General features: G+C 36.0%; 1 protein-coding gene across 1 annotated transcript in view; it reads right to left on the bottom strand.

Moving 5' to 3' along the window:
• DARS1 (aspartyl-tRNA synthetase 1) overlaps positions 1-27580 on the bottom strand; it is a 57555-nt gene that overhangs the window by 17998 nt on the left and 11977 nt on the right. Inside the window, exons 4-5 of the mRNA XM_035008130.1 lie at positions 22461-22563; positions 2361-2463 (exon numbers count right to left, since the gene is read on the bottom strand). Of these exons, the coding sequence (XP_034864021.1) occupies positions 2361-2463; positions 22461-22563 (206 nt within the window). The remainder of the gene's footprint in view (positions 1-2360; positions 2464-22460; positions 22564-27580) is intronic.

Below are 27580 nucleotides of genomic sequence, written 5' to 3'. Positions count from 1 at the left end.
GTTGTTAGGCAAATCATTTAACCTCAGAGCTTCAATATTCTACTCTGTAAAATAAGGTCTGAAGTAAGAATCAAATGGAGTAATGAATATGAAAACACTTTGCTCTTTTGAAAGGGCCATTAAACAAATGTGTTATTATCACTGTTCACAGCATTTGGCCATTTCTACTGCTAGGACCAAAGTCACCCCAACTCTGCTGTCCATCAACTCCCTTTTCTCATTCTTTTTCTAAATATCCCTTCTTTGCCATCTTTCATCAAACATGTTATATCTCATTTCCTGCTACTCTTCTGGTTTGGAGCTGCCATAGAAGGTACTCCTCTATGGTGTTAAAATTCCTTTTTATTTGTTGAATTCACTCACATTAATTGCACATTTTAGTGCTAAAATGCAGTTAGGTCATAAAAAATGAGCTAGGGTTTTTGGCTACTCTTAAAACATGTTACCCTATTAGTTACTCCCAACTATGCCTGAAAAACCTGTTAAAGCACGAAAGGGAAACAGACCTTATTTAGTTAATTCAGGAAAGGAAATTACATTCTTCCAGTTGGTAGATCATATTTAGCGTTCAGTTCAGACTCTTTAAGAAAAAGTGTCAGAAGGATACTCCAGTCCTTCTGATAGGAAAATAGAATTGTCACCACCTTCTATGCTCAAGTATAGTGTTTCCCTTCGATGAGTTAATAGAAACTTGATTTCCAATGCAAAGTTGTAGAATGGAACAGCTCCCTCTTCTATTTTTATAACTAGTAGAAATTCACTTCATTAGGTTGTGAGCATCCTCAACTTCACACAGTACTGGCTCAAAGTATGTACTCAGTAACTGCTGGCTGAATAAATAAATAACTGATAAGAGTCACTGCTTACTATAAGACCCTTTTTAAGATATAACACTTTATACTTTGTGAGATAGTTCATAATTATTTCCATTAAGGCAAAATTTGTAAGCTCTTTAGGCTTTATATTTATCATTTATATTTATTAGGGTTGTATTGAATGCTAGATAATTAGAATATTTTAGAATACATTTGCTCTACTCACTAAAATTTTATTTATTGAAGTATTGAAAAAGATATGTTACTTGGAAGATGGGGGTTGTTTTACTTGGTCAGCATACGCTTAGGTTGGTCTGCCTTTATAGGTTACACACTTCTTGGTGTGGTGGGTTTGAAATGAAACTCACACAAAGAAAAAAAAGTAATCTGGCAAGTTAGGTCAGTAAAAAACACAAGATTTTCTAAGTCTTGAGGAGTTCCCATGATGAGTCCAGTTAAATACGACCTTACTCTCAAATGAGTGGTATGAGTCCATCTTTCTGCAATCTGTCAATCTGCCTGACTGCTCTATCTTATATATGCTCACACACAAGCAAATACACATACAGGGTAAGGGCAGGAAGTGGCTACTTTAAGAGAAATTTAATGATGCATATGGTAGATACAAACTAGGCCTGAACCTGAGAACTGCAGGTTCAAAACTGCAGGGTTATTTCAAAAGTACTAAATATGTGTGAGTTCACTTATAGTATTTTAAAAGTCAATGATAACGAGCACTTATAGTTTTTATTTCTGAGGAGGAAATAGACGTGGGAAAAATCTTTTATGAAAGGAAGTTATTGCTGGAATGTAAGACCAACACAGTTTTGTCTCTTTTGATTTCTCTGTAAAGTATCAGTAATATAATGACTATAAGGAAATATAACCATTAAAAATTAGTATAATTAATCAACCTTTAGAGGTATACTGTCATAAGAAAGTTCATAGCAAAATACATTCATAATAGCAAACAAAGCTTTTTAGATGTGTCTTCTATTTTTCCCTATGTGACTATGGTATATTGTTTGTTTGCAAAAAATGGCTCTAATAATTCCTCAGCCTCCTATATACATGTCTTTTTTCAATGATGTTCCCTCTTCCCATCAAGAGGTGGAATCTCTTTCTCTATCCCTTAAATCTAATTAAGTTATTTCATGTGACTTGCTTTGACCAATGATATATTTAGCAAACGTGACACAAGGAGAAGCTTGAAAAGTGTTTGCACACTAGGGCTTCCCTCTCTTGCTGCTGGGAACCCTTCTGGTACCATGTCAGCAAGCCTGGGCTAGCCCGCTGGACGAACAGAGGCCACAGGGAGAAATGTCCCAGAAATATCAGTAGGCCCCATACACAGAATCATGAGCAAATAAATGTTTTAAGTATTGGGGTGGTTTGTTATAGGACAAAAGCTAATTGATTCGGTAATCGATTTATAAATCTCAATATTTTATATCAACTCTAAGAACATATAGATTTGATATGAATGGTTATGAGAACCACTCAAATCTATTTCTGTACCCAAATTTATATTTTGAAAAAAGTTACCTTTTGAACATGTAACTCTACGTCTTGCTGTGTACAGCTTCCAATTTTCTGATTCACTTTTCTCACTACACCTTCTACATCTACGATGCTCTCTTTGTTAATGCTGTCAAAAGAAAAAATTCCCAACTTTAATCATCTCATCAGAGATGTCAGAATTCATTTGGTGTTTCAACAGTAAAGCCGAAATATTAAACTCTTTTTTAATACAGTAAGCCACCTGAGATAGAGCCAGTCTATTTAACCTACTTACAATAAGCTATTACATAGCACACCTAGTGAGATTTCTTGAAGAGATGATTTTCTAGATGCCATAATTTAGTTACCATTCATAAAATAATCTGAACATAAATGGCAACAGGACCAGCACTGAATTGTGAAGAGTAGAAAAAAGTCTTTCAATTATTTATTAAAGAACATTTCCCTTCCTATAGTTGAAATTTACAAAGATCAGCATTTCCTCCTATAAGGAGAAGCATGGGCTTCAATAAATGCAATTACTGGTATGTAATGGAATTAAATAATAGAAGAAGGTCAACTGAAAAGATTTCAAGTAATAAAAGGATATTAGTTGCTGCAATTAAGCTCTCCACACCTATAGTTTCTGAGTACACACTGTCAGTGAATTTATGGCAGACAGCCTACAGGATTGTGCAATCCCATTTAAGAATGTCTACATGAAGCTCAATATACACTAAATGGGTCACCTAGGCAGTTGAATTTTATAACAAACTTGAATTTTGAACATAAGACACTCATATTCTGAAATACAAAATTTATTAAGTAGCTTATTAAGCTCACCAATTGATTATTTTTTGATTTCTAGGACATAACCAAGGGAGAAAGGGTATAATCCAAAATGGTGGTTCCCATACAAAATGTACCAGTTTTATGTATATTATTGTACTGACAGAATATATCATAATATATTTGTGGAAAAGGATAAATATTTAACTTTCAGTTTTGGAGAGTGATGTCAGCATCATGGCAGCTCAACTGGCCAAAATTATCAATGTAAAACTACCAATTAAAACTCTCAGGTGATAATTGGAACTGCAGAAGTGAGGTGAAAAGAGAAGAAGGAAGAAAAATGCAAAAGTGGTAACTGGGAGACAGTGGAGTTTCTGACACAGCTGGCATAATAGAAAGGGCAAACATGCATCAAGAAAATCTGTTCTGGACTCCCTGTTTATCTGCTATGTCATAAGCCCCCATTAACTTTTATATTGGCCTTTCATGGCTAAAGTCCCAACCCAGAATCCTACAAAATGAATGACAAGAATCTAAAAAAAACAAAAGAAAAAAAAAAAGAGGAAAGAAAAAGAAGATTTAACTTTCACAGGAAAAGTTCTATTTATTCTGATGAGGAACTGGATCCTTAGTAGTTGCGGTGCCATTTGACAAGATTTCAAAAATCCAACAATGCTTATTTTACCCAAGAGAACACCACAATCCATTTCGATGAACATTTGCTCAGGGTTGGAAAAGGATCAAAATGAGGGTAAGAGGTGAAAAGTGGTGAAGAAAGGAAGAAAAATTTTCATTTCACTTTACTACACTGTCTAAAGCTCTATATGTCTGGTATCAACTTTAAAAGAAACCCAAAAATATGCTTATTTCTTACATTCATAAGTCTCCTGCACTAGAGCCATTATCTAATATCTAGCTAAAACTTCATAGCCTCAGATAATGTACTAATGAGTAATGCCTTATTCTTCAATGTTGCCAAAATTTTTTTTTAAGGTCTTAGCTTATCTCTATGGTGCACTGAATTCTTACTCTCAAGTCTTTGCTCCCGTATTGTAGTAGTATTCATCCACACTTTTGCCATAGATTCAAGGTAGACAGAAGGTAACTTTTTGCCTCTTGGCTTTGGCCGTATGACTTGCTTTATCAATGACATATCAGTGGATGTGATGCCAGTAAAGGCTTGAAATGTGCTTGTGCAGCTGAACTTGCCCTTCAGCATTTCTGCTTTTCTCCATAAGATGATGTCTCAAGTAGCTGTTGGTCCAAGGAAGCTGAGAAACACAAGGAGCAGACCAGGACACAAACCACAGCTTCAAAACAAGCCTAGATGAGCTGAATTCTAGCTGACCCACAGATGTATGAGCAAGAAATCAAGGTTTATTGTTGTATGCTGCTGAATTTTTACTATTGGTAAAGTATACAATACATACAACTTACCATTTTAACCACTGTTAGATGTGTAATTCAGTGGCATTCACAATTTTGTGCAACCACCACCACTATCCATTTCTAGAACTTTTTCATTATGCCAGAAACTCTGAACTCATTAAACAATTAACTCTGCACTCATTCCAACTTCCTCCCACCCCCACCTCAGCTCCTGGTAACCTCTATTCTACTTTCTGTCTCTATGAACTTAATTACTCTAGGTACCTCAAGTATGTGGAACTGTAATATTTGTCCTTTTGTGTTTGACTTATCTCACCTGGCATAAAGTTTTCAAGGTTCATCTATATTATAGCTTGTATCAAAACTTCATTCCTTTTTAAGGCTGAATAATATTTCATTATATGTACATAATACACTTTGTTTATACATTCATCTGTTGATGGACATTTGGGTTGTTTTAGGTTATTGTGAAAAATGCTGCTTTGAACAATAGCATAACAAATATCTGTTTGAGTTCCCACTTTCAATTCTTTTGGGTATCTATCTAGAAGTGGAATTGTTGGATCATATGATAATTTTATGTTTAACTTTTTGAGGAACTGCCATATTGTTTTCTAGAGCAGCAGTACCATTTTACATTTCCCACCAGCAATGCATGAGGGTTCCAATTTCGCTACATCACTAACACTCATTATTTTTCCTTTTTTGGGGGGGGGGTAATAGTCATCCCAATGGATATGAAGTGATATCTCATTGTGGTTTTGGTTTGCATTTCCCAAATGACTAGTGATGTTGGGCATCTTTTCACATGCTTATTGGCCATCTATGTATTTTCTTTGGAGGAACGTCTATTCAAGTCCCTTGCGCATTTTGGAATTGGGTTGTTATTGTTATAAGTTATCAGAGTTTTTATATATTCTAGATATTAATCCTTTATCAGATATATGATTTGCAAATATTTTCTCCCATTCTGTGGATTGTCTTTTCACTCTTGATAGTGCCCTTTGATGCATAAAATGTGTTAGTTTCAATGAAGTCAAATTAATCTAGATTTACTTTCGTCACTTCTACTTTTGGTGTTGTATCTAAGAAATCACTGCTAAATCCAATGTCATAAAGCTTCTGGCCTATGTTTTCTTCTAAGAGTTTTATAGTTTCAGCTCTTATATTTAGGTAATTGATCCGTTTTTTAAAAAAAGATTTTATTTATTTATTTGCCAGAGAGAGAGAGAAAGACAGAGAGAGCACAAGCAGGGGGAGTAGCAGGCAGAGGAAGCAGGCTCCCTGCTGAGCAAGAAGCCCAATGCGGGATTCAATCCCAGGACCCTGGGATCATGACCTGAGCCAAAGGCAGATGCTTAACTGACTGAGCCACCCAGGCGTCCCGGTAATCGATCCATTTTCAGTTAATTTTATATATGGTGTACGGTAAGGTCTTTGGCATATGGATATCTGGTTTTCCCAGCACCATTTGTTGAGAAGACCATCCTTTCCCCATTGAAAGGTCTTGGTACCCTTGTCAAAATTCCGTTGGCCATTTAAGCCAGGGTTTGCTTATATGCTCTCTCTTCTATTCCACTGGTTTATATGTCTATTTTCTTTTTTTTTTTTTTAAGATTTTATTTATTTATTTGAGAGAGAGAGAGCGAGCGAGCACATGACGGGGGGGAGGGTCAGAGGGAGGAGACTCCCTGCTGAGCAGGGAGCCTGATGCGGGACTCGATCCCGGGACTCCAGGATCATGACCTGAGCCGAAGGCAGTTGCCTAACCAACTGAGCCACCCAGGCACCCTATATGTCTATTCTTATGTTAGTATCACATACTTTTGGTTACTATAGTTTTATAGGAAGTTTTGAAATCAGGGAGTGCAAGTCCTCTAAATTTGTTTTTTTTTTTTTCCAAAACCGTTTTGGCTGTTCTGGGCCCCTTGAGAGTCCACATGAATCTTAAGATGGATTTTTCTATTTCTGCAAAAAATGCCATTGGGATTTTTGAAAGGGATTGCACTGAATCTGCAGATGGCTTTGAGTAGTCTTACCATACTGCAGAATTTAAGATGGTTTGTTACACAGTTTTTTTGCAATAGCTGACTAATAATACAATCGTAAGTTTAAAAACGTAAAATTAAAAAAAAAATGCTTGAGTTCAAAGCGATCATCTGATCCTAAAAAAGGACTCTGAAATAAGTGAAAGTTTATTTGTACTTATTACATACACAATGGAATCCTCCAGTATGTATTATGCATTGTAAAGGGATTTAAAAAAGATATACAAAATCTGACTATGAAATATTAGGCTTGATTTAATATCAAACACAGCAGAATTTGCCCATTCAAATGAATACTGTCCTCTTCAAAGTGACTTTCAGGGAAAGGTTGTAGGGACTCTAAATGCGTTTCAAAATTAGCACTGCCTAAAACAATCTTAAAACAACTTATCTGGAATTACCTCTTGGTTTTGTCACATAAATTATTTTTTGAGGGGCCAATCTCATTTATACCTATTGTTTACTACTTGTCAGAAATGCCGAAGACCATGACGGAATTCTGTGTGGGGGATAAAAGGAGACCCCCCCCCAAAAAAGAAAAATCAAGAGAGTGGCATTAGAGATGCAAGGAAGCAACATGTTTCAAAAAGGAGAGAATAATATATCAGCTATAGGGTTAATATAGAGATTAACCTTACATATAGAATTAATACAGATAGATTAATTAATATATCAACTATAGGTTGACTGTCTCCAAACATTTCTGATAATTTGATATACTCTATCAGTAAAAAAAAATTGGAGGGTATGTACCCCAATGTGTATATATTTTATTTTATTTTTTTCAGATTTTATTTATTTGAGAGAAAGAGAGAGAGAGAGAGGGAGAGCACGTGTACAAGCAGGGGGAGACTGCCTGCTGAGCAGGGAGCCTGATGCAGGGCTCAATCCTAGGACCCTGAGATCATGACCTGAGCCAAAGGCAGCCACTTAACCGACTGAGCCACCTAGGCACCCATATTTTATTTATTTTAAAATTATATACATGTAATCCTAAGCGTAAGTATTACCCTTAGACAAACATAAAATCAGGGTAAGGTTCATAATTAGCAATAGTGAATGCAGATTCATACTTTATGAGTCTTCCTAGTAATTCCTTATTTGGGAGCAATGACATCTTGTCCAATCTTATTAGATTCTCTCTTGCCCTTCTTTCTCACACACACACACACACACACACACATACACACACACAAAGCAGTGCAGAACCTGGCTGATACAAAGATCTGTAAGAGTAGAAGTGTCAGCATTAACATTTTCTCATATGTGCTTATGTTTTAAATTTCATCCTCATTCTGCGGTCTTTATATAAAAATATAATTTTTAACTTTAACAACTGGTATTCAAATTAACTGTAGTCCTTTATAGTAGTCACTATAACTTTAGCTTGAAACTTCATTTTTTTTCTCCAAATTTTTAAATTAGAAAAAAATGGAACGAAGACCACTGAAGGAAATATTACAGATCACTTAACCACTTGGACCTTAAACTTGCTGCTCCTTCTTTCTTTTTTTTTCTTCTAGCTTGAAACTTTAAACACTGTTTACATTCACTGTACTCCTTAACAGCAGTCAATACAAAAAAGGCCTCTAGGGCTGCCTTTAAAAAATATTTGTCTTTACAAAACTCAACCATAGGGCGCCTGGGTGGCTCAGATGGTTAAGTGTCGGCCTTCGGCTCAGGTCATGATCCCAGGGTCCTGGGATTGAGTCCCGCATCGGGCTCCCTGCTACTTGGGAGCCTGCTTCTCCCTCTGCTTCTCTCTCTCTCTGTCTCTCATGAATAAATAAATAAAATCTTAAAAAAAAAAAAACAACTCAACCATAACTAACACAAGATTACTGTGTTCATTACTTTAAAATGGCACTAAATAAAAAATAATTTTAAAAAGAAAAAAGAGATGACTTCTTCTCTTAACTCAAACACCAGCTACTAAATATTAGAAAGTTAATGTCAACGTAAGATGGAGATCCAGAAACACAGGCCTGGATAGGTATCCCATCTTCCTGCTTCCAGACAAATTTCATTTAAAGACCACAAACCATTTTGGACACACAATTAAGAACCTCTTCTTAAAGATCTCTAGGGAATGAGATGTGCCAACCTTCCTATGTAACTCATTTAGTTGCTTCATTTTTATATGCATTCAACCATGAGAAAATTGATCTTTCCAACAAACTGATTAAAATAATGTGTCGAAGAGTCCTGTGGCACTTAAATCCAATTAGTGAGTCAACTTTTCAGATTTGTATATTGATGAATTGGATATTCCTAGGAAAGATAAGTGGGGAAAACAACTGACCCTATATTAAGTGCCAATGTTGCTCTTAAGGAATACACTCAAAAGCTACAAACTGCTAGCGGTATAATCTAGTTAGTAAGGCAAAGCTAAGCACCTCAGATTTAATATCTAAAGTAAATGCTAAGATAGTTATCCACTTAAGATATTAAAAGTGACCTCATATTTTGCCTTTTAAATGATTGGGAAACCCCAGCTGGAACTATCTGATTTGATATTTTTAATAGTGGAGTCCTTGCTTTTTTCCACCTGGTATATGGCCAGAGGGAATAGACTTAAATGTAGGGACTCATGGAATTAACATATAAATACCGTTATTTCTGCCACTTTGTTGCGTAGGAGTTCACATGTTTTAAATGTCCAGTCTCTTAGGGTAGCACTATTCAAAATGGAAATACCTTGAGAATAAACAAACAGTCCTTAGGCACTCCTCTAAAGATAATCGCAAGCATTTCACAAATAAGAACTAAGACAAAATGAAAATTAACTGAGGATTAGAAATGGCCTTTTTCTCATGGACATATTTCTAAGCATGCTATTTTCCAAACCAAAGACCCTAGCAGAAAGGGTGGTTAGCTGACTCACTAACTAAGCTGCTACCTTTCCAAAGTGAATGTATTAGTAAATATTCATTTGAATTACTCATGCTTTGCTGGTCCTCAAATTTCTAAAGTAAGCTAAAAACATCTATAAGTAAGGATTTTTGCTTCATTTAAATAAGTAACAGAATCCATCAGAATTTATATGTTGCTGTTCATGTGTTGTTTTTAATCATAATACAAGGCTGATGATATATTAAGCAATACAAGTCATAGTGTTTTCCAAATTTTTCTTTTCTAATTATAATTGTAGTTAGAAATCAAGGGATGAAGAGGAATGAGATACTGAAGAGTTCAGTGAAACAATGAAAACAGGGGGCAGCCTATAAACCTCTATTTTCATTATAAAGTAGAATACATTCCACTAGGCCCGGCTTAGAATAAAAATCAACTGTTGTGCCACAAATACACAATATACTCCTTAACCTCGTTGTTAGATTATGGGATCAGGAGTCTATGGGGCGTTCACATTCACAGGGCAAAAGAACAGTGGGTAAGGATGCAGTGTGGGTAGTTCTGGGAATGGAACTGGCTTGCATAAGGTCAGACGAGGACAGAAAAAGTAGGACAAAAAGGGGAGACTGGTAAAAAGACCAGAAGTCTTGATGAGGTCCAATAGAAGATTAGGAGGCATGGGACAGGTAAAAAGTTGGAAATTATGGTTAGAGAGAATCGCCACTGGAGTTTAAAATTAAGTTCCAAGGACCGAAATCCAAGTGACAGCCCCAGGAGTGAGTTATTAAAATGAATAGTGAAGCTAGTGGAGGAGAAGTAAGGAATTTTAAGGCCAAGCTATTCCAAATGAACACCTAAAGACATTTAGCATGAGATGATTTAAAATGAGAGGAATACAGTACTATCAGCCAGAAAAATAAAATGGCTTTGAGTAAAATATCCTATTTCATTCAGTCTTTGGAACTTCATGAACTCAAAAGGCTAGAACTTCTCTCCAATTTACTCAGCACAGATAAGCTTAGGTGATACTGCTAGCTGCCTATTCAAACCCACTCTCCTTGTCTTCATGGCTAACAGAGCCCCACTCCCATTCAATATCTGGCAAAGTGCTCTAAGAGAAGGTGAGCCCATCACAGGTCCAGAGAGAGTGGGTCGTGTTTAGTCCCAGCCCATCCTGGGAATTTAGTCCAGATTGACAGTGTCATTTCCACATAGTATCTCAAACCGGAAACTCTGAAGTAATTGTCCACTTCTTTCTTTTCCTCACCCCCACACATTAGCAGTCAGTAAACAGATAAGACTCATGTTTTTACCTACTCACTGGGCAAATATGGTTATCTCTTAAGAGTACCATCAGTTTTGAAAATGTGAATTCCAACACAATTGATACATTAGGTATCAATTTAAGCATAATGAGAAGTTTATGCCTACCTACGCCAGACTTCATCAGTGAGAAACACCAGGTCAATATAGACAACTGTACTCAGGTGAACTCAAAACACATACACCTCAAACATCTATCTATGTTACATGCCATACCTATCCACATCTGGCGGTACAATTTTCCTTTAGCTTTCAGCCAGCCTTCCTTCCACCACTTCACAATAATCTACAAGCTGTAACTCTCTGCCACCCATTTCCACAAGGAAACAGTATGTTTTTAAGATTTTTATTTATTTGAGAGAGACAGAACGAGAGCATGAGCAGGGTTGGGGGAGGGTCAGAGGGAGAGGAAGAAGCAGACTCCCTGCCAAGCAGGACACCCGATGCGGGGCTCGATACCAGGACCCCAGGATCATGACCGACTGAGCCACCCAGACGCCCAAACAGCATGTTTTGATTTGTTATGATTTCTCTTCTACGTAGAATCTAAAAGAAAACCAAAACGAATGAACAAACGGCAAAATCAGACCTATAAATACAGACCTATAAATATATCAGAGCACACTGATGGTTGCCAGACAGGAGAGGGATGGAAGGACAGACAGAATAGGTGAAGGGGAGTGGGAGGTACAGACTTGCAGTTACAGAATGAGTAAGTCATGGAGATGAAAGCTATATACAGTCAGGGAACATAGTCAATGGTATTGTGATAGTACTGTATGGTAAGAGATGATAGCTACACTTGTGGTGAGCATAGCACAGAGCTGTCCAGTTACTATGCTGTACACCTGAAACTAATGTAACATGACATGGTGTGTCAACTATACTTCAATAAAAAAATAAAAATGTGATACTTACTGTAGTATTATTTATGTATTTCTCAACCATTCAACATGTATCAAGCTATTCTACCTATATTTAAAAAAATTAGGTTATTTTTAAAAAATGATGTCACTGATGACCATTGTGCTACTAATCCATTTTCCATATAAACGTTGAGGTTATTACTGCATAATTTTGCACAGCACATGATTTTTAGGAAAGCATCTGTTATGTTACAGCAGAACTGAATGATTATTAGCACTACTTTATAAAAAGTTAACCCTAAAGGACAACCATATTGTGACTGCCCCAACATCTCCTCCCTTGCTGACAACAGAGCAATTCTGAGAGGATTTTTGTTTGCACAAGTGTGTAACAAAAGGCCGATGAGTTAAGGAATAGCATCGGTTATCCAGCCAAACTCTTTCATTTCCTTCCTGAGTCCAGAATCTTAGTAAACGATAAATTCTTTTTTTATATTCAGAATTTGTGGACTTATTTTCCACATCAATTGCATACACGGTTGCTTTGTTGATTGACTCTGTTTTACTACTCACAAGAGTGCTAAGAATGTGCAAGATGCACTGTGTGGCAATGTTGATGATAAGAAAAAAAGACAAAAGGTTAAGTAAAAGTAGATGCAGTTATTAAATCTGCCTAGTGAATTTTGGGGTTCATGTTTATAATTATAGCTATCAAATATTTTTCATATTGAAATTATTCAAGAAAAATAACTATCTTTGCAAACACAAACTCTTTCATTTCTCCCCCCACCCCCAACGCTCCCCACCCCTGCTGTTTCCATTTTAATAGCATGCTTTTTAACAATGGAGTGACTCCTTAGGAAGCCAACTACTGCTTTATGGTAGAGGACACAAGTTCACTAGTATTAATGATAGCTAGAAAAAAAATTTTAATTTCTCCTTTGGAACTGTTTTTAGCATTAACTTATGACTCAACATAAAAATATTTTTATTACTTTATAATCAGTTATACTTTTAAAACCAAAATTATTATTTTTCACCAGTTTTGGTTTTCAACTCGGGCAAGTATCTAAAAGTCATTATCACCATCAGGAAACAAAACAGCTATCTATCTATCTATCTATCTATCATCAATCAACTATGTATCAGAATAAACTACACACTGGAGAAAAGATACTGTTTAGACAAAAAGCATTACTTTGAGACCGAAAGCATTTCCCAGGCATGAATATATTTCAGTAACAGTAAGGTTGTATTCTAAGTGAGCTATATTATGGAGGGCTTTGAACTACTATCATTAGACTATCTCAGAGAAATAGGATGACATAGGAGGAATGTGAGCCTTAGAGTCAGAGACCTTACACTTAGTATTTAAATTTCAATTTCCTCAGCTGTAAAAATGAAGACATAAAAAAAACAGTCTATTATCTCATAGTGCTACTCTGAGGATCAAGGGCAAAGTACAAGTATGGCATTTTGCAGCTTCATACTTAATGTATAGGAATATTTAATTATTACTGCTGCTATTGTTATAAGCAATAATATTAATAATGTTGCTGTTATTTGCCTGTACACTGCAACCCAATAAGTATAAAATTTATGCTAGACACTGGAAAGCTTGGCAAAATAAAGGAAGGGCAGTCACTATAATGAATTTTAATTATAGATTGTTTCTTAAACATTTTTTTTGTTTCTTAAAAATAATATTTCACATGTAATAAAAGTCCAGGGGTGTATGTGGGGTGTGTGTGTGTGTGTGTGGGCGGGGGCTTCCTTCCATGGTCTTTCATCAAAGAAATATATGTCGCCAGTTAACAGAGGTCACTGAAGAGTATCCCATCATTATTCATATAATCTGCTCAATACATTCAAGATAATGATGGAAGGTTAATAGCATAACCTTTGTATGAAGAGTAGTTTTTACCTTTTATTTCACATTATTTTAGGTACCACATACTTAAGCCCCTCAAAGTGCTTCCACCAAATATCCTGTCACAGTAAAGGCCTAAAATATGTTAAGAAATCCTATATATGAATATATGCTAATTGTTACCTGTTCATAGTAGGGATAAACCTGGGAGTTGGATGAAAGCTAGGTCATGACTACAATTACAATTTTAGATAGTCATCAGCTCATATTTTTCAAAACCATTCCCATTTTATTCCTATCTATCCTCTGCTCCCTCCCCCCCAAATCAATAATGGTGAAAAAGACACTATTTTAAGCTTTTCTTTTTTGCATATTTACATATTCTAATATCAACAGAATATCAACAAAAACTATTAAAATTTTAACACTTCCAGAAACTTGAGTATTAAAAGTTTATAGCAAAAAACAGCAACAAATTTGTTAGCTTTCTGGTTGTTAAAAATAATTTGTTGAATCTTAATCATACTAAGTGAGAAGTGTGCCCCACAGATCTACATAACCACCCATATTCAAAATGAATAATTTGTAAATCTTGGGAAAGATGTAATAAAAGATGAGTTTAAAAAAAAGGATAGACTATAAAGTTGCTACACACTAGTTTTTTCAAGTAATGCACCAACATAAAGTGGAACAATGATGTAAATTAAATATACAATTCATTGAGGCAAAGAACTGAAAACTCCCAAACTCCAGAAACCACATATTTGCCAGTTAAATCAAAATAGCATCTGGAAAGCATAAATTATGTAAGTTGTTTTAAAAATAACAAACCACCTTTGATAATAAAAATCTGTATTCAATTCTTTTTTTTTTTTTAAGATTTTATTTATTTGTTTGAGAGAGAGAATGAGAGAGTGAGAGAGAGAGCACATGGGAGGGGGGAGGGTCAGAGGGAGAAGCGGGACTTGATCCTTGGACTCCAGGATCATGACCTGAGCCGAAGGCAGTCGCTTAACCAACTGAGCCACCCAGGAGCACCCCCCCCCCTTTTTTTAAATGTAGTCTTTATGCCCAGCGTGGAGTCCAGCATGGGGCTTGAACTCACGATCCTGAGATGGAGACCTGAGCTGAGATCAAGAGGTGGATGCTTAACCCACTGAGCCACCCAGGCGCCCCTCTGTATTCCAATTCTTTTTTTTTTTTTTTTTTTAAGATTTTATTTATTTATTCATGAGAGACAGAGAAAGATAGAGAGAGGGAAAAGGGAGCCCAACTCAGGACTCAATCCTCAGACCCTAGGATCAGGACCTGAGCCGAAGGCAGACACTCAACCGACTGAGCTACCCAGATACCCTGTATTCTAAATCTAAGGTAGGCACAACTTGGTTTATAGGTCAAATAACTTCTATTACAGTGAATCAGTACTATCACACTCAATCTAAGACTTTTATATTTCTCAGGCAAGTAGAAATGAAGATGTTTATTAAAAAAGGTTCTTGGGGGCGCCTGGGTGGCTCAGTTGGTTAAGCGGCTGCTTTCGGCTCAGGTCATGATCCTGGAGTCCCGGGATCGAGTCCCGCATCGGGCTCCCTATTCGGCGGGGAGCCTGCTTCTCCCTCTGACCCTCCCCCCTCTCATGTGCTCTCTGTCTCTCTCATTCTCTCTGTCTCAAATAAATAAATAAAATCTTAAAAAAAAAAAAAAAAGGTTCTTGGGGCGCCTGGGTGGCTCAGTTGGTTGGGTGACTGCCTTGGGCTCGGGTCGTGGTCCCGGGGTCCTGGGATCGAGCCCCACATTGGGCTCCCTGCTCAGAGGGGGGCCTGTTTCTCCCTCTCCCTCTGACGCTCTCCTGCTCTCTGTCTGCCAAATAAACAAATAAAATCTTAAAAAAATAAATAAATAAAGAAGGTTCTTAGCTTTAAAGAATGAAGACCAGCATATGGTAAACAATTTATGAAGTCACATGGCTAGTTAGTGGGAAGCCAAATTTCTGGGCTCTCTGGCCCTCTATTATTACACCCAGCTGCCCAAAGGTGGTTTGTAAAAATTAATGGTTTAATAAATCATCCTAGTAGTTCTAAGATGACTTATTTTGTGAACTCATTTGTCTTCACCAAACTCCAATAATGAGTTCAAAATAAACTAGGTAAAAAATTAAGTACTACTCAATATGGCACAGACCACTGGTTCTCAAACTACTACATGGGCTCTCTTTCATGGTATAAACAATGTCAGGGACCACTTTATTTGGTTTTATCATGTTACTTAAATACCTACAAATATAAAAGTAGTATGAATCCATATGCTTAAAGCCCTTAACTTTATTCTATTTTTTTTATATTCTATTTTTTTAATTTTTAATTTAAATTCTAGTTAGTTAGCATATAGTATACTATTAGTTTCAGGTGTACAATATAGTGACTCAACATTTCCATACATCACCCAATGCTCATCACAAGTGTACTCCTTAATCCCCCATCACCTATTTCATTCATCTTCCTCACCCACCTCCCCTCTGGTAACCATCAGTTTGTTCTCTATAGGTAAGAGTCTGTTTTCTTGGTTTGCCCCCCTCTTTTCTTCCCTTTGCTTGTTTGTTTGTTTCTTAAATTCCACAAATGAGTGAAATCATATTTGTCTTTCTCTGACTTATTTCGATTAGCAAAATACTCTCTAGCTCCATCCATGTTGTTGCAAATGGCAAGATTTCATTCTTTTTTATGGCTGAGTAATATTCCATTGGGTGGGTGTATGTATGTATATATATAATATACATATTTTATATATATATCACATATATATACATATACATACATATATACTATATCTTTTTTTTTAAGATTTTATTTATATACTTGAGATAGAGCAAGATCAAGATCAAGAGAGCACAGAGGAAGGGTGAGAGCACAGAGGCAGAGGGAGAAGCAGGCTCCCACTGAGCAGGAGCCCGATGCAGGGCTCAATCCCAAGACTCTGGGATCATGACCCGAGCTGAAGGCAGATGCTTAACTGACTGAGCCACCCAGGCGCCCCTATACTATATCTTCTTTATCCATTCATCAATTGATGGACACTTAGGCTGTTTCCATAATTTGGCTACTGTAGATAATGTTGCTATAAATATCGGGGCACATGTATCCCTTTGAATAGTATTTTTGTATTCTCTGGTTAAATACCTAGTAGTGTGATTGCTGGATTATAGGACAGTTCTATTTTTAACTTTTTGAGGAACCTCCATACTGCTTTCCATAGTGTATAGCCCTTAACCTTATTTATTTTTTTTCATTTTAAAAATTTATATTTTGGTGACAATTTATTGAGATAGCATTCACATACCATACAATTTCTCATTTAAAGTGTAAAATTCACTGTTTTTTTTACAGATATTTACAGATTTTTGCAACCACAATTTTAGAACATTTTCATCATCATAAATAGAAATTCTGTACCCTTTAGCTATCACTCTCTTATCCCCTCATTCTTCCCCTGGTCCAAACAACCACTAATGTACTTCCTGCCTATATTAGCCCTTAACTTTACATCAAAATGAATTTTAAAGGAAAATGAAAGCAAATATTAAAAATAACACAATTCAAATAACAATATTAAAGTTTGCTAAACTCAAATGCTGACATTAAAGTTATAGTCTCAGATCCAGTTCTATATTTAATCTGTTTCTGTATCTTTACTTTATTACCAGTAAGGTGAATAACGTCTGCTCACAATTATATAACATGTTAAGTCTGAGGTTGATTTAGGACAATTAGGCCCCATAATTAACCCAAATACTGCAAATAGCAATCCAAGAATGATAATTTAAATAAAGTTATCAGTTGATAATTTTATAAAACTATCTTGTTCATATGAAAGTTAATAATGTAGCATTGTTAATAGAAATTTGAATCAAATAGGTATCTAATCTGATAACTACTAGAACTGGAAACATTTTTCCTTGCATGGGAACTATTATATTGTTTGTGATCTGCTGCCTCTATATAGACAAAAAATAGGATTCAATAAATCTGCTGGAATAGCACAGGCTTTTAAAAGTTCAGGATGCCTCTTAACTATTAAGTACCACCTGTAATCCAACTTGTTCTCAGCATGTGTTGCTATTCAAACCACAGTAAAATCATCATTAGTACAGAACATGGATATCGTCTGGCTTCAGCTAGCATGAACACAGCTGTAAATATGACAGTAAATGCTATATGAAAAGTACTGAATTCACACAGCAGTTTTCTTTTACAAGTTAGCATTTAAAATGACATGGAAAAATACCCTTACATAATAACTTCAAGATAATCACCGAAATGTACACTAAATTAAAAAAAAAACAACAAAAAACTTCCAGCCTCCTAAGAACATATATCTATGAACCCCAAAGAAATGAAAAGAGAAATGAATGACTGAGGATCACCAAAGACATGGGCTTAAGCTAAGTGACAAAGAATGAGGATTCAACGAATAAAAGCAAGACCTTTAAAATAAGAGGAAGAGAAGTCACTGCCCAGTATGAAGACATATATGGCAAAGTAGTGGGAAATAACATTGTGATGAGGGAATCAGTAGGCAGAATTAATATTGCACATGGTTGGAAATAGGAAGCCATTAAAGATTTTAGATAAAAATACCACTTGAAAATAAACTGGCATGTGTAGACTTAAGGAAGAGCAAGAAGAGCTTGTATAAATATTAAGTTTATATATGACTGGACTATTTTGTTCCAACCCAACTAACATGTGGCAGAAATTACAAAAAACAACACTAAAAAGAGAACCACCACCACCAACAAAATGTCAAATGCCTTAGAAAACTCATTTGGAGAGACAAAAAGAAGATTTTACTCTCAAAAAAATTTTAGAAAATAACTATATGATTACTTTCATTCTAGTGTCATATCTGAAAATTATTCTTCATGCTTAAGACTATAGACAGTCCATGTGAGCTTAAGGGTTTTGCAGTATGGTATAATAATAATATGTGAGTATAACTGACCACAGCAAGTTATAAAAATACTTACTTTTCATCTTTTACTGTCAAGTAATTTCTTTCTAATGTTATTTATGATTTAACAATAACCTCACACCTTAGATTCTTGTTTTACAGAAATGCCAGCACTGCCAGAGCAAGTAACTTCAAAGATAAATGTATGACAGCTACCTTAATCTTTGTTTTCACAATGGAGCCAATGAACACCCATTTTATTTTTTAAAGATTTTATTTCTTTATTTGTGAGATAGAAAGAGAGAGAGCGAGAGCACAAGCCGGGAAAGCAGCAGGCAGAGGGAGAAGCAGGCTCCCTGCTGATCCCAGGACCCTGGGATCACGACCTGAGCTGAAGGCAGATGCTTAACCGACTGAGCCATCCAGGTGGCCCTGAACACCCATTTTAAATAAAATAGTTTATGTAAAGCCTAACTAGTAACGATAATTTTTAGGAAAAGGATTCTGAAAGATGAAGAAAAAAACCAACACAATTTTTTCCTAAAAAAGTTCTGAAAGTTCTTTAGAATTCATATTATAAACTCACTTGATTTATTATTATTCATGAAAAGAACAGGTAATTTTCAAAGGAAAATTTTTCTGTTCTTGATTTTCTTCTTTAAAAATTGGCACTTTGATTATAAGATCATACTACTGGCTTTCTGTCAGAAATGACATGTGCCTTAGACTATTACCAAGAAAGATCAGATTTCAGAACTACCTGAGAAGTACAGTCTAAAGTAATGTAAAAAAAGGCAAGTTGAGTGACCTATCAGCGGCATGAAATCATGTTCCTAAGAAAATTATCAACCAACCACAAAAATTAAAAACTCATAATTTTTACATGGGCGGACCTAGAGGGGTATTATGCTAAGTGAAATAAGTCAGATAAAGACAAATACCGTATGATTTTACTTCTATGTGGAATCTAAAAAACAAAACAAATGAACAAATAAAGAAGCAGAAATAGACCCATAAATACAAAGAACAAACTGGCAGTTGCCAAGGGGAGGGAGAATGGGAGGATGGGCAAAAAAAAAAGGTGAAGGCGGGTAGGAGATACAGGCTTCCAGTTATGGGATGAGTAAGTCACAGAGATGAAAGGTACAGCATAAGGAATAGTCAATGGTATTGTAATAGCATTGTATGGTGACAGATGGTAGCTACACTTGGTGGTGAGCATAGTATAATGCACTGAGTTCCTGAATCACCATGTTGTATACCTAAACTAATATAACACTGTGTGTCAACCATACTTCAGTTAAAAAAAAAACAAACATTTTTTGCCACAGAGTCTTAGTCATGAGAATCTTCCTCTTTCACAAGGTAGCAAAGTTATTAACACACTTACTCTTAATTACTCAGGCTATACTTTAACGTATGAGTAGTGCCAAAAATTAAATAATTAACCTAAGTACCACATGTTAAGCCTATTGTATAAAATTGGCTTCATTCACTTGTATATAACCAAAGGCTTTATAATTTGCAACAGCTCTATTATAAAACCATCTTTTCCCACACATTACTAATTATATAAAGTCCATTTAATACAGGCTCTTTGCTTAAAAAAAAAAAATCTGAGTCACAATTTTTTTTTTTTTTTAGATTTTATTTATTTGCGAGAGTGAGAATGAGAGACAGAGAGCATGAGAGGGAGGAGGGTCAGAGGGAGAAGCAGACTCCCCGCCGAGCAGGGAGCCCGATGTGGGACTCGATCCCGGGACTCCAGGATCATGACCTGAGCTGAAGGCAGTCGCTTAACCAACTGAGCCACCCAGGCGCCCTCTGAGTCACAATTTAATTAAGCTGAATTACATCTAGAGCTTGAGTTCTACTTCAGGATTATGAAATCCAGACTAATTTACCTAAATTCTTGCCTTGTCTAAGACAAAAATCTCACGTTATACTGTATCATTTATATGAAGACCCTTCTTTAATTTATGTATTATGAGGACATTAGTGAACTAAATTCTATTTGAGAGACCATTTGCAAGTAGGTCTGCCAGCTAGTAAGCTTTGGTTGACCTCTGATATGGTCAATTGCTGTTAATCAAGTCACAGAAGTTTGAAAAGACCCAAAGTAATAAGAAATAACTATTTGTGGACTACTTCTAAAGACATCAAATGAATTCATTGTCCTTTTGTCAGTAGGATATCTCTTAGTAAATACTAAGGATAAGTGGGAATTTCAAAAGATTTTTATTTTTTATTTTTATTTTTTAAAAAGATTTTATTTATTTATTTGACACAGAGAGAGAGACAGCTAGAGAGGGAACACAAGCAGTGGGAGCGGGAGAGGGAGTAGCAGGCTCCTGGCTGAGCAGGGAGCCCGATGCGGGGCTTGATCACAGGACCCTGGGATCACGACCTGAGCTGAAGGCAGACACTTAACCGACTGAGCCACCCAGGCGCTCCTCAAAAGATTTTTAGACTAGAATATTTTCTTTAGGCATGTAACACTAAGGTTATAATGCAATTTAATGGAAACACACATTCTATATAAAACTGTCAGCTTCATATATTAGTTTTCAGAACCAATACACAAAAGACAAAAGCCATAAGGTTATTTGCTGATTTGAAATTGACTTTTTCCCAGTATTTTTCAGTACATTAAATATAATTTAGCATATACATCTATGGTTTCCAGGAGCTCTATTTATAGAAGGCTCTGTGTGGAAAGTTTATTTCTAGGGACCAAGTTTATCTATGTCCCATGTCACAGGACTGACCTTAAAAGGCTTGTTGACAATGTACCCCACAAGCACACACCATTATAGACCATGAGATGAAAACAGCAAACCTACTCACCAAAAGATACAGACAGAAGAGATAGAAGTCTCTGGGTAGCAGGATTGCGAGACAGGGTGAGGTGGCACTACTTCACCAGTAATACAAATACTACTGAGTTCATCAGTGAACTGATGTAATTAGTGGCTCTGGAGTTTTTAAACCAGAATACAGACACTGCTGTGGTACAATAAAACTAAATGTGATAAATAAATCTCTAAACCCATACCAGTTACTGAGCATCCAATACCTATAAAACACTCAGGGAGTCAGGGAGGGCCCAAATATAAATTAGGATGTTAAACTAGATCGTTTTTTAGTTCCTTTCTAGTCCTAAAATTGATAATTCTTTCTATATTCACTCATCTTTGAAAGTATACAACTAAAGAACAGAGATAAAAATCAACAGAAAAATGTAACATTTATCCCAGATTTAATTTCTTTAAAAAAACATTTATGCCTATGAAGTATGCTATTACTTAAAATATAAAGATCATCCATTTTTCCAAATCAGATACCTTGATCATTATCATGGAAATAAAATTTTGATTAAATTGAGAAAAACATACAAACAAAACTATCCACACTACCAACTATTATTACCTTAGAGCTACAGCATGCACAAGCACGACACTATCTCTATATCCTGCCTCTTGCAAACTTAATAAAACAATGCATTTCTACAGGAACTCTGAGCCAGACAGCAAGACTTGGGGGAGTGGGTTGATTTTTACTTTTCTTTAACCCTTTTAATGTCAAAGTTAAAAGCTGTAAAATGTTATGACATCTGTTTTACCTCCTTTAGAAGGGAATCATTTGCAAAACTACACTCTCATTTTATATGCTTTTATTTTTCAGTTAGAAAACTTGTTGCTTAATACGCAAATCTCAAAACTGGGGGAGGTAGGAACTGAAGCTCAACAAAACACAACAAAATAAAGTAGCTTTGCTATGTTGAGGCTGCCAGGCTTTTTGTTACTCTACTTGAAAGTAAATGTGACTTGTCTGTAGAGAGTGCTGCTTCAGCAGTTCCAAATGAATTTCAAGCCTGTGCTCCATATTTTCTCTTTTGTAAGTTTAATGTATTCAGCAATACTGAACTGACAATTTAAATAACTACATTTTTAAACAAACGAAGCATTGATGTTAATGTATGAAAATGGTCCAAACCCCTGGAGTCTTAGTTCCCACCATTGTTTATTCTGACAACAGGATATAATTGCTTACTTACTTGGCAGCAAATTTAACCATCTGCTTGCTTGCATGGTCTCCCACCGCCACGAGTGCCTGGACATTAAACTGCTGCTGACGTAGGACTAAGAAACACTGCTTCCCTGAATAAGACAGAAAGAACACAAGTGTATTAAGGACACGCTACTTCAGGTTTTACAAAGAAGAAAAATGTTTCTCTACTTTAAAATTGAGCCAAAATTTACCATACTCATTAGGTACGTACATACATGTATCTGGCTTCCATGGCCCAAATACTCAGACTGTTGACAAGCTTTAAAGAAACCCAAGTTCCCACTATGAGTAACAAAAATGCTTTTAACATGTTTGTTATGAGAACATAGGCAAATCACCAATTTCAAAAAAATATAAATCAGAAAATTATTCTGTCATTGCATCGATTAAACAAATTTCAAGTAACTTCAGATCACTTTCAACATTCATTCAATAACAAGTGTATTCTACAGGCAAAGGCACTGTGCTAACCACTATGGGATCTTCGATCATCAATGATGAAACCACAGAAGTGCTAATAAACTGCTTAGTATCAAGAACACAAGCATTCTGTGCAGGTGGTCCATTTTACTTCCCACCAAAGTACATTTTAAAGAGCACTTAGAATGACAGGCCAGTTTCTTCCATGTTCTATTTTCCTCTGTTTTCCTTTATCATATTCCTCATCTTTCATCCTTTATAAGAGTTTCGCATTTTCCTCTTCACTCCAAATATCTTACTTTTTTTTTTTAGAAAAGATTTTATCTATTTATTTGAGAGAGAGGAAGAGAGTGAGCAAGAGAGCACGAAAGCTAGGGGAGTTGCAGAGGGAGAGGGAAAAGCAGGCTCCCCACTGCGCAGGTAGTCCAACGCAGGGCTCAATCCCAGGTCCCTAGGATCATGGCCTGAGCCAAAGGCAGATGCTTAACCAACTGAGTCACCCAAGTGCCCCTCCAAATAACTTATTTTGCATATAAAAGATCATTCCCTTTATCCTCTACAACCAGTTTTATTTTTACATATTCTGGGCCTCATGAGCCCCCCAATCTCCCCTCCTTTCATAAGGAACTGCCATTCCCTATTCTTAACCTTTTCAAAAATATTATTCTAATAGATTCAGTGACTCTTTATCCTTGTGACATCCTTTTCCTCCAAACCAGATTCTTTTTAAGTCTCTGATCAAGTTTTGGGAAATTACTTCCTCATAAAACAAGTTAAATCTTTAGAAGACCACTTTTCTCATCAGATTGTTTTATAAGACATCAAAAGATTTCAGTTTTTAAAGTCCTTGCAAAAAAAAAGCAAAAATGCAAGAAGACTTAGTCATTACTTTCAACATATAGTATTTTGAAACACAAATCAGACCACAATCATGAGTCTAAAAAAACCTTGCAAAGTGCCAACAGAGACATAATCTATGGACTTCAGAGTAATTTATGACTTACATATTTTTTTTAAAGAGATTTTATTTATTTATCTGACAGCGAGAGAGAGACCATGAGAGCAGGAACACAAGCAGGGGGAGTGGGAGAGGGAGAGGCAGGCCTCCTGCGGAGCAGGGAGCCTGATGCGGTGCTCGATCCCAGGACCCTGGGATCATGACCTGAGCCAAAGGCAGATGCTTAATGACAGCCACCCAGGCACCCCATGACTTACATATTTTTAACCACCAAATACACATTTATTTTCCCTTTCCTTTGGACTATGATGCAGTCATAAAGTAAAATCTTAAAAAAGAAAGTTACACGTACTAAACATGTTCAAGGGGATTTTAAGATACTGAATGGATAAAGATTGTTACCGTGAAGAAATCTGCAGATGGATCAAAATGACATTATCCTGGGAACGACTGAAACCACAGAATGTTTGAGAAACCTTTAACAGAATGTTTCTGTGAAATGGAAGGGAATGTGATTTAGCAAATATTTTGGCTGCTCTAATAGGGCAGATAGGCAGCACAGACCTAGCTGCACTACAAAGCCATGCTGCGATGAACTCCAATGCTACACAAAAGACCTTGAGAGAGAAAGGAGCTCTAGAGGACTTACAAAAAGGGTTAGCACATGAAAATGTCTCTGGGTCAGCACTAGGGGGTAACAGTGTAAGGGTTGGTAAAGAGTAAAAGCTTTGAAATCAAAAGACCTAGGATCCTATCCTATCACTCCCTAGGAAGGGGCCTGAGGGAAAATTATTAAACTACTTTATGCTTAAGTTCTTCATCTGCAAAATGGAGAAAATAACAGTATGTCACTCATGGGGTTTTCTCCTACAATCTTGAGGATTATACAGGTAATATATTTAGAGCTGTGACACACCCAATTAATGTTAAGTAGGAATTGTTATTAATTAATGTTAATAATTATTAACAGCACCACTGCTACTGGCTACTTATTTGATTGACTACCATTCCTTTTTCACATTTGGATTACAATGTGCAACAACCATGCCAGGTGCTGGGAACACAAAGTAAATATTTGATAGACAATCATGATAGACTATTATGCAAAGAAGGTGATAAAACCATATAAAGTATAATCCCAATTTTGTCTAAGTATATTAATATTGTGCAGAGGAAAAAAAACAGCAAAATGTGAAACTGATTGGATAGGAAAAAAACACCACAATGTGGCTACTAACATGTGAAATTATGGGAAGTTATGCTGTTCTTCGTATTTTTTTTTTTTCTCTGAACTTTCTACAGTAAGCATGTACTATTTTTCTAATCAGAAAAAATACTTTTTAAGGAAATAATACAGTCAGGGAGGTAAGTATAGAAGAAATGTAAGGGCTGAAAGGACATCTTGGCCATCTTCAAGATTTAACACAAATAGTATGTAGAACCTGGTGAGTTCTAGGAGGCTAAATATAGAAGCAAATGCGCTCCCTTAAGATTTGACCTCATTCTAGGGAAAACAAATCAAGAAATCAGTGGTAATGGGTGGAGTGAAAATTGTTCACTGTTCTCTTTTAATGTTTAATGTGTTTATTGTATGTAATTCTAAATATTACACCTCTTATTTTTTAAAAAAGGAAACAGATGGAAGGGAGGGGATGAAGTAGTAAAACCAGCACCATGAGATATTATATAAACCTACAAGTAAAAATGTATCAGCACAAAAACATCCAGATTAATGCAACAGAAAAATAAACTCAAAATAGACCCTATTAGAGAAAAGAAATTCTAATTCTAGATAGAATTCAGAAAATTAAAAAAACCCAACAAATAAAAAACTGAGTAAAAAATGAAACTGAATATTAAACTGTACAAAAAAGGAGAGACCTTTCCAAGTTTAAAAGTTACAGAATATCTATATACAAAAAAACTGAAATACTGGGAAAAAGTATTTGCTGAATGACATAACCTATATGAGTAAACATCCTTAATACATAGAGATCATAAAGATTTATAAGTAAAGGACACTGAGATTCCAATAGGTAAATGGGCAATGAACTATAACAAATCATTTGAAAGAAAGAGAAAAAGCCTGACTAGGTAAATAGAAGGAAAAAAATGAAATGAAGGTAATTCAAGTTGAAGCAAACAATGATGACAGATAATTTACCTCTCAAATTAAAAAATATGTAATGTTATCTAATGCTTGATAGAATTAAGTGAAAACCGTTCCTTCGTAAGTTGCTGATGGCAAAGTAAAGTTGCATATGCTTTCGGAGAATCATTTGGCAATGGGCATTAAAAACTTAAAATCATTCTCTTTGCTTCAAGAAATTTATTTCTTAGAATGTATGTTAAGGGGGCACCTGGGTGGCTCAGTTGGTTAAGTGTCTGCCTTCGGCTCAGGCCATGATCCTGGGGCGGCTCAGGTCATGATCCAGGGGCGTCCGGCTCCCTGCTCAGCGGGGAGTCTGCTTCTCCCTCTCCCTCTAACCTCCCCCCGCCCCCGCCCCGGTTCATGCTCTCTTAAATAAATAAAATCTTTAAAAAAAATGTATGTTAAGGAAATTGAGTATGGAAAGAGTCACAGTGACAAAGATGTTCACAGCAGTATTATTTCTACAAAAGCACTGAAGCTCTGTTATCACTCCATATTTAGGCAGTCTTTACTAGTGGAATGATCTACATGTGACTTTAATGCTATGGTTCCCAGGTTTTTGGTATTCAAAGCACTTTCAAATACTAGAACCTTGATGGTCCACTCAAAAAGATTTTTAAAAGACTCAAAAAACCCACAAAAATCCAGTACTGGTTTCCTGGTAAGTAGACCTGTCTACTCAGACTACTTCTATCAAGTACTTTCAAGACCAAGTTCTTGGCTGTTAGTAAACAAAATTGTTCCTTCCTTGGCTCTGGTTGGTGATACACTGCACTGCATGACCTGCTTTGTTTTGCATTTTGCAAGGCACTATCTCATAAACACTGGTGAGTGATAATGGGGAGCAGCATGTGAACTGCCATCCCTTTTATGTAAATTTAAAAAACAAAGAATATACCCATGCTTGTAAACCCATTTTCTCCTGGAAGGATACACAAGGAACAACAATGGTCATTTTGGAGGGGAAGAGATTGTGATGACATGGAGAAACTAGAATTGTGAGACTATTTTTCCTTTTATATCTTTTTTTTTTTAAAGATTTTTAAATTTATTTTTGCGAAGAGAGAGAGAAAATGAGATAGCAAGCATGAGCAGGGGGAGGGGCACATGGAGAACCAGACTCCAGGCTGAGCAGGGAGCCCAATGTGGGACTCAATCCCTGAACCCCGGGACCATTACCCGAGCTGAAGGCAGACGCTTAACTGACTGAGCCATCCAGACGACCTTTCCTTTTATATCTTTTTTGCACCTTTAGAATTTTAATTTTTACTATATCCATATATTACCTTTTATTCTAAGAAGCAAATATGTAATTTCTCACTTTAGCAAAAAAGTCCTCTCTGTGTAAGTTAGTATTGGAATTTTATAACAAAGACTAATCAACTGTTAAATATTTCTCATCTTTCTTCTTGGAACCCGCCAACCAGGAGACAGTTTATAGAAAGGAAGATAGAGTCAATGTTCAAAATAGCTGAATAAATTTGCTACTTTTGGATATTTTAAATTTAGCTCCTAACAGTTAAGAATTTGTGTGGCATTTTGATTCTTAAGTTTTTAGAAGAGGCAGTTTATTTCT

This window comes from Mirounga leonina, unplaced genomic scaffold, assembly GCF_011800145.1.
Source record: "Mirounga leonina isolate KUSES-001 unplaced genomic scaffold, KU_Mleo_1.0 Mir_151, whole genome shotgun sequence".
Lineage (NCBI taxonomy): Eukaryota > Metazoa > Chordata > Mammalia > Carnivora > Phocidae > Mirounga > Mirounga leonina.
Note: the sequence above shows the minus strand (reverse complement) of the source record. Positions and strands in the feature narration are given on the sequence as shown.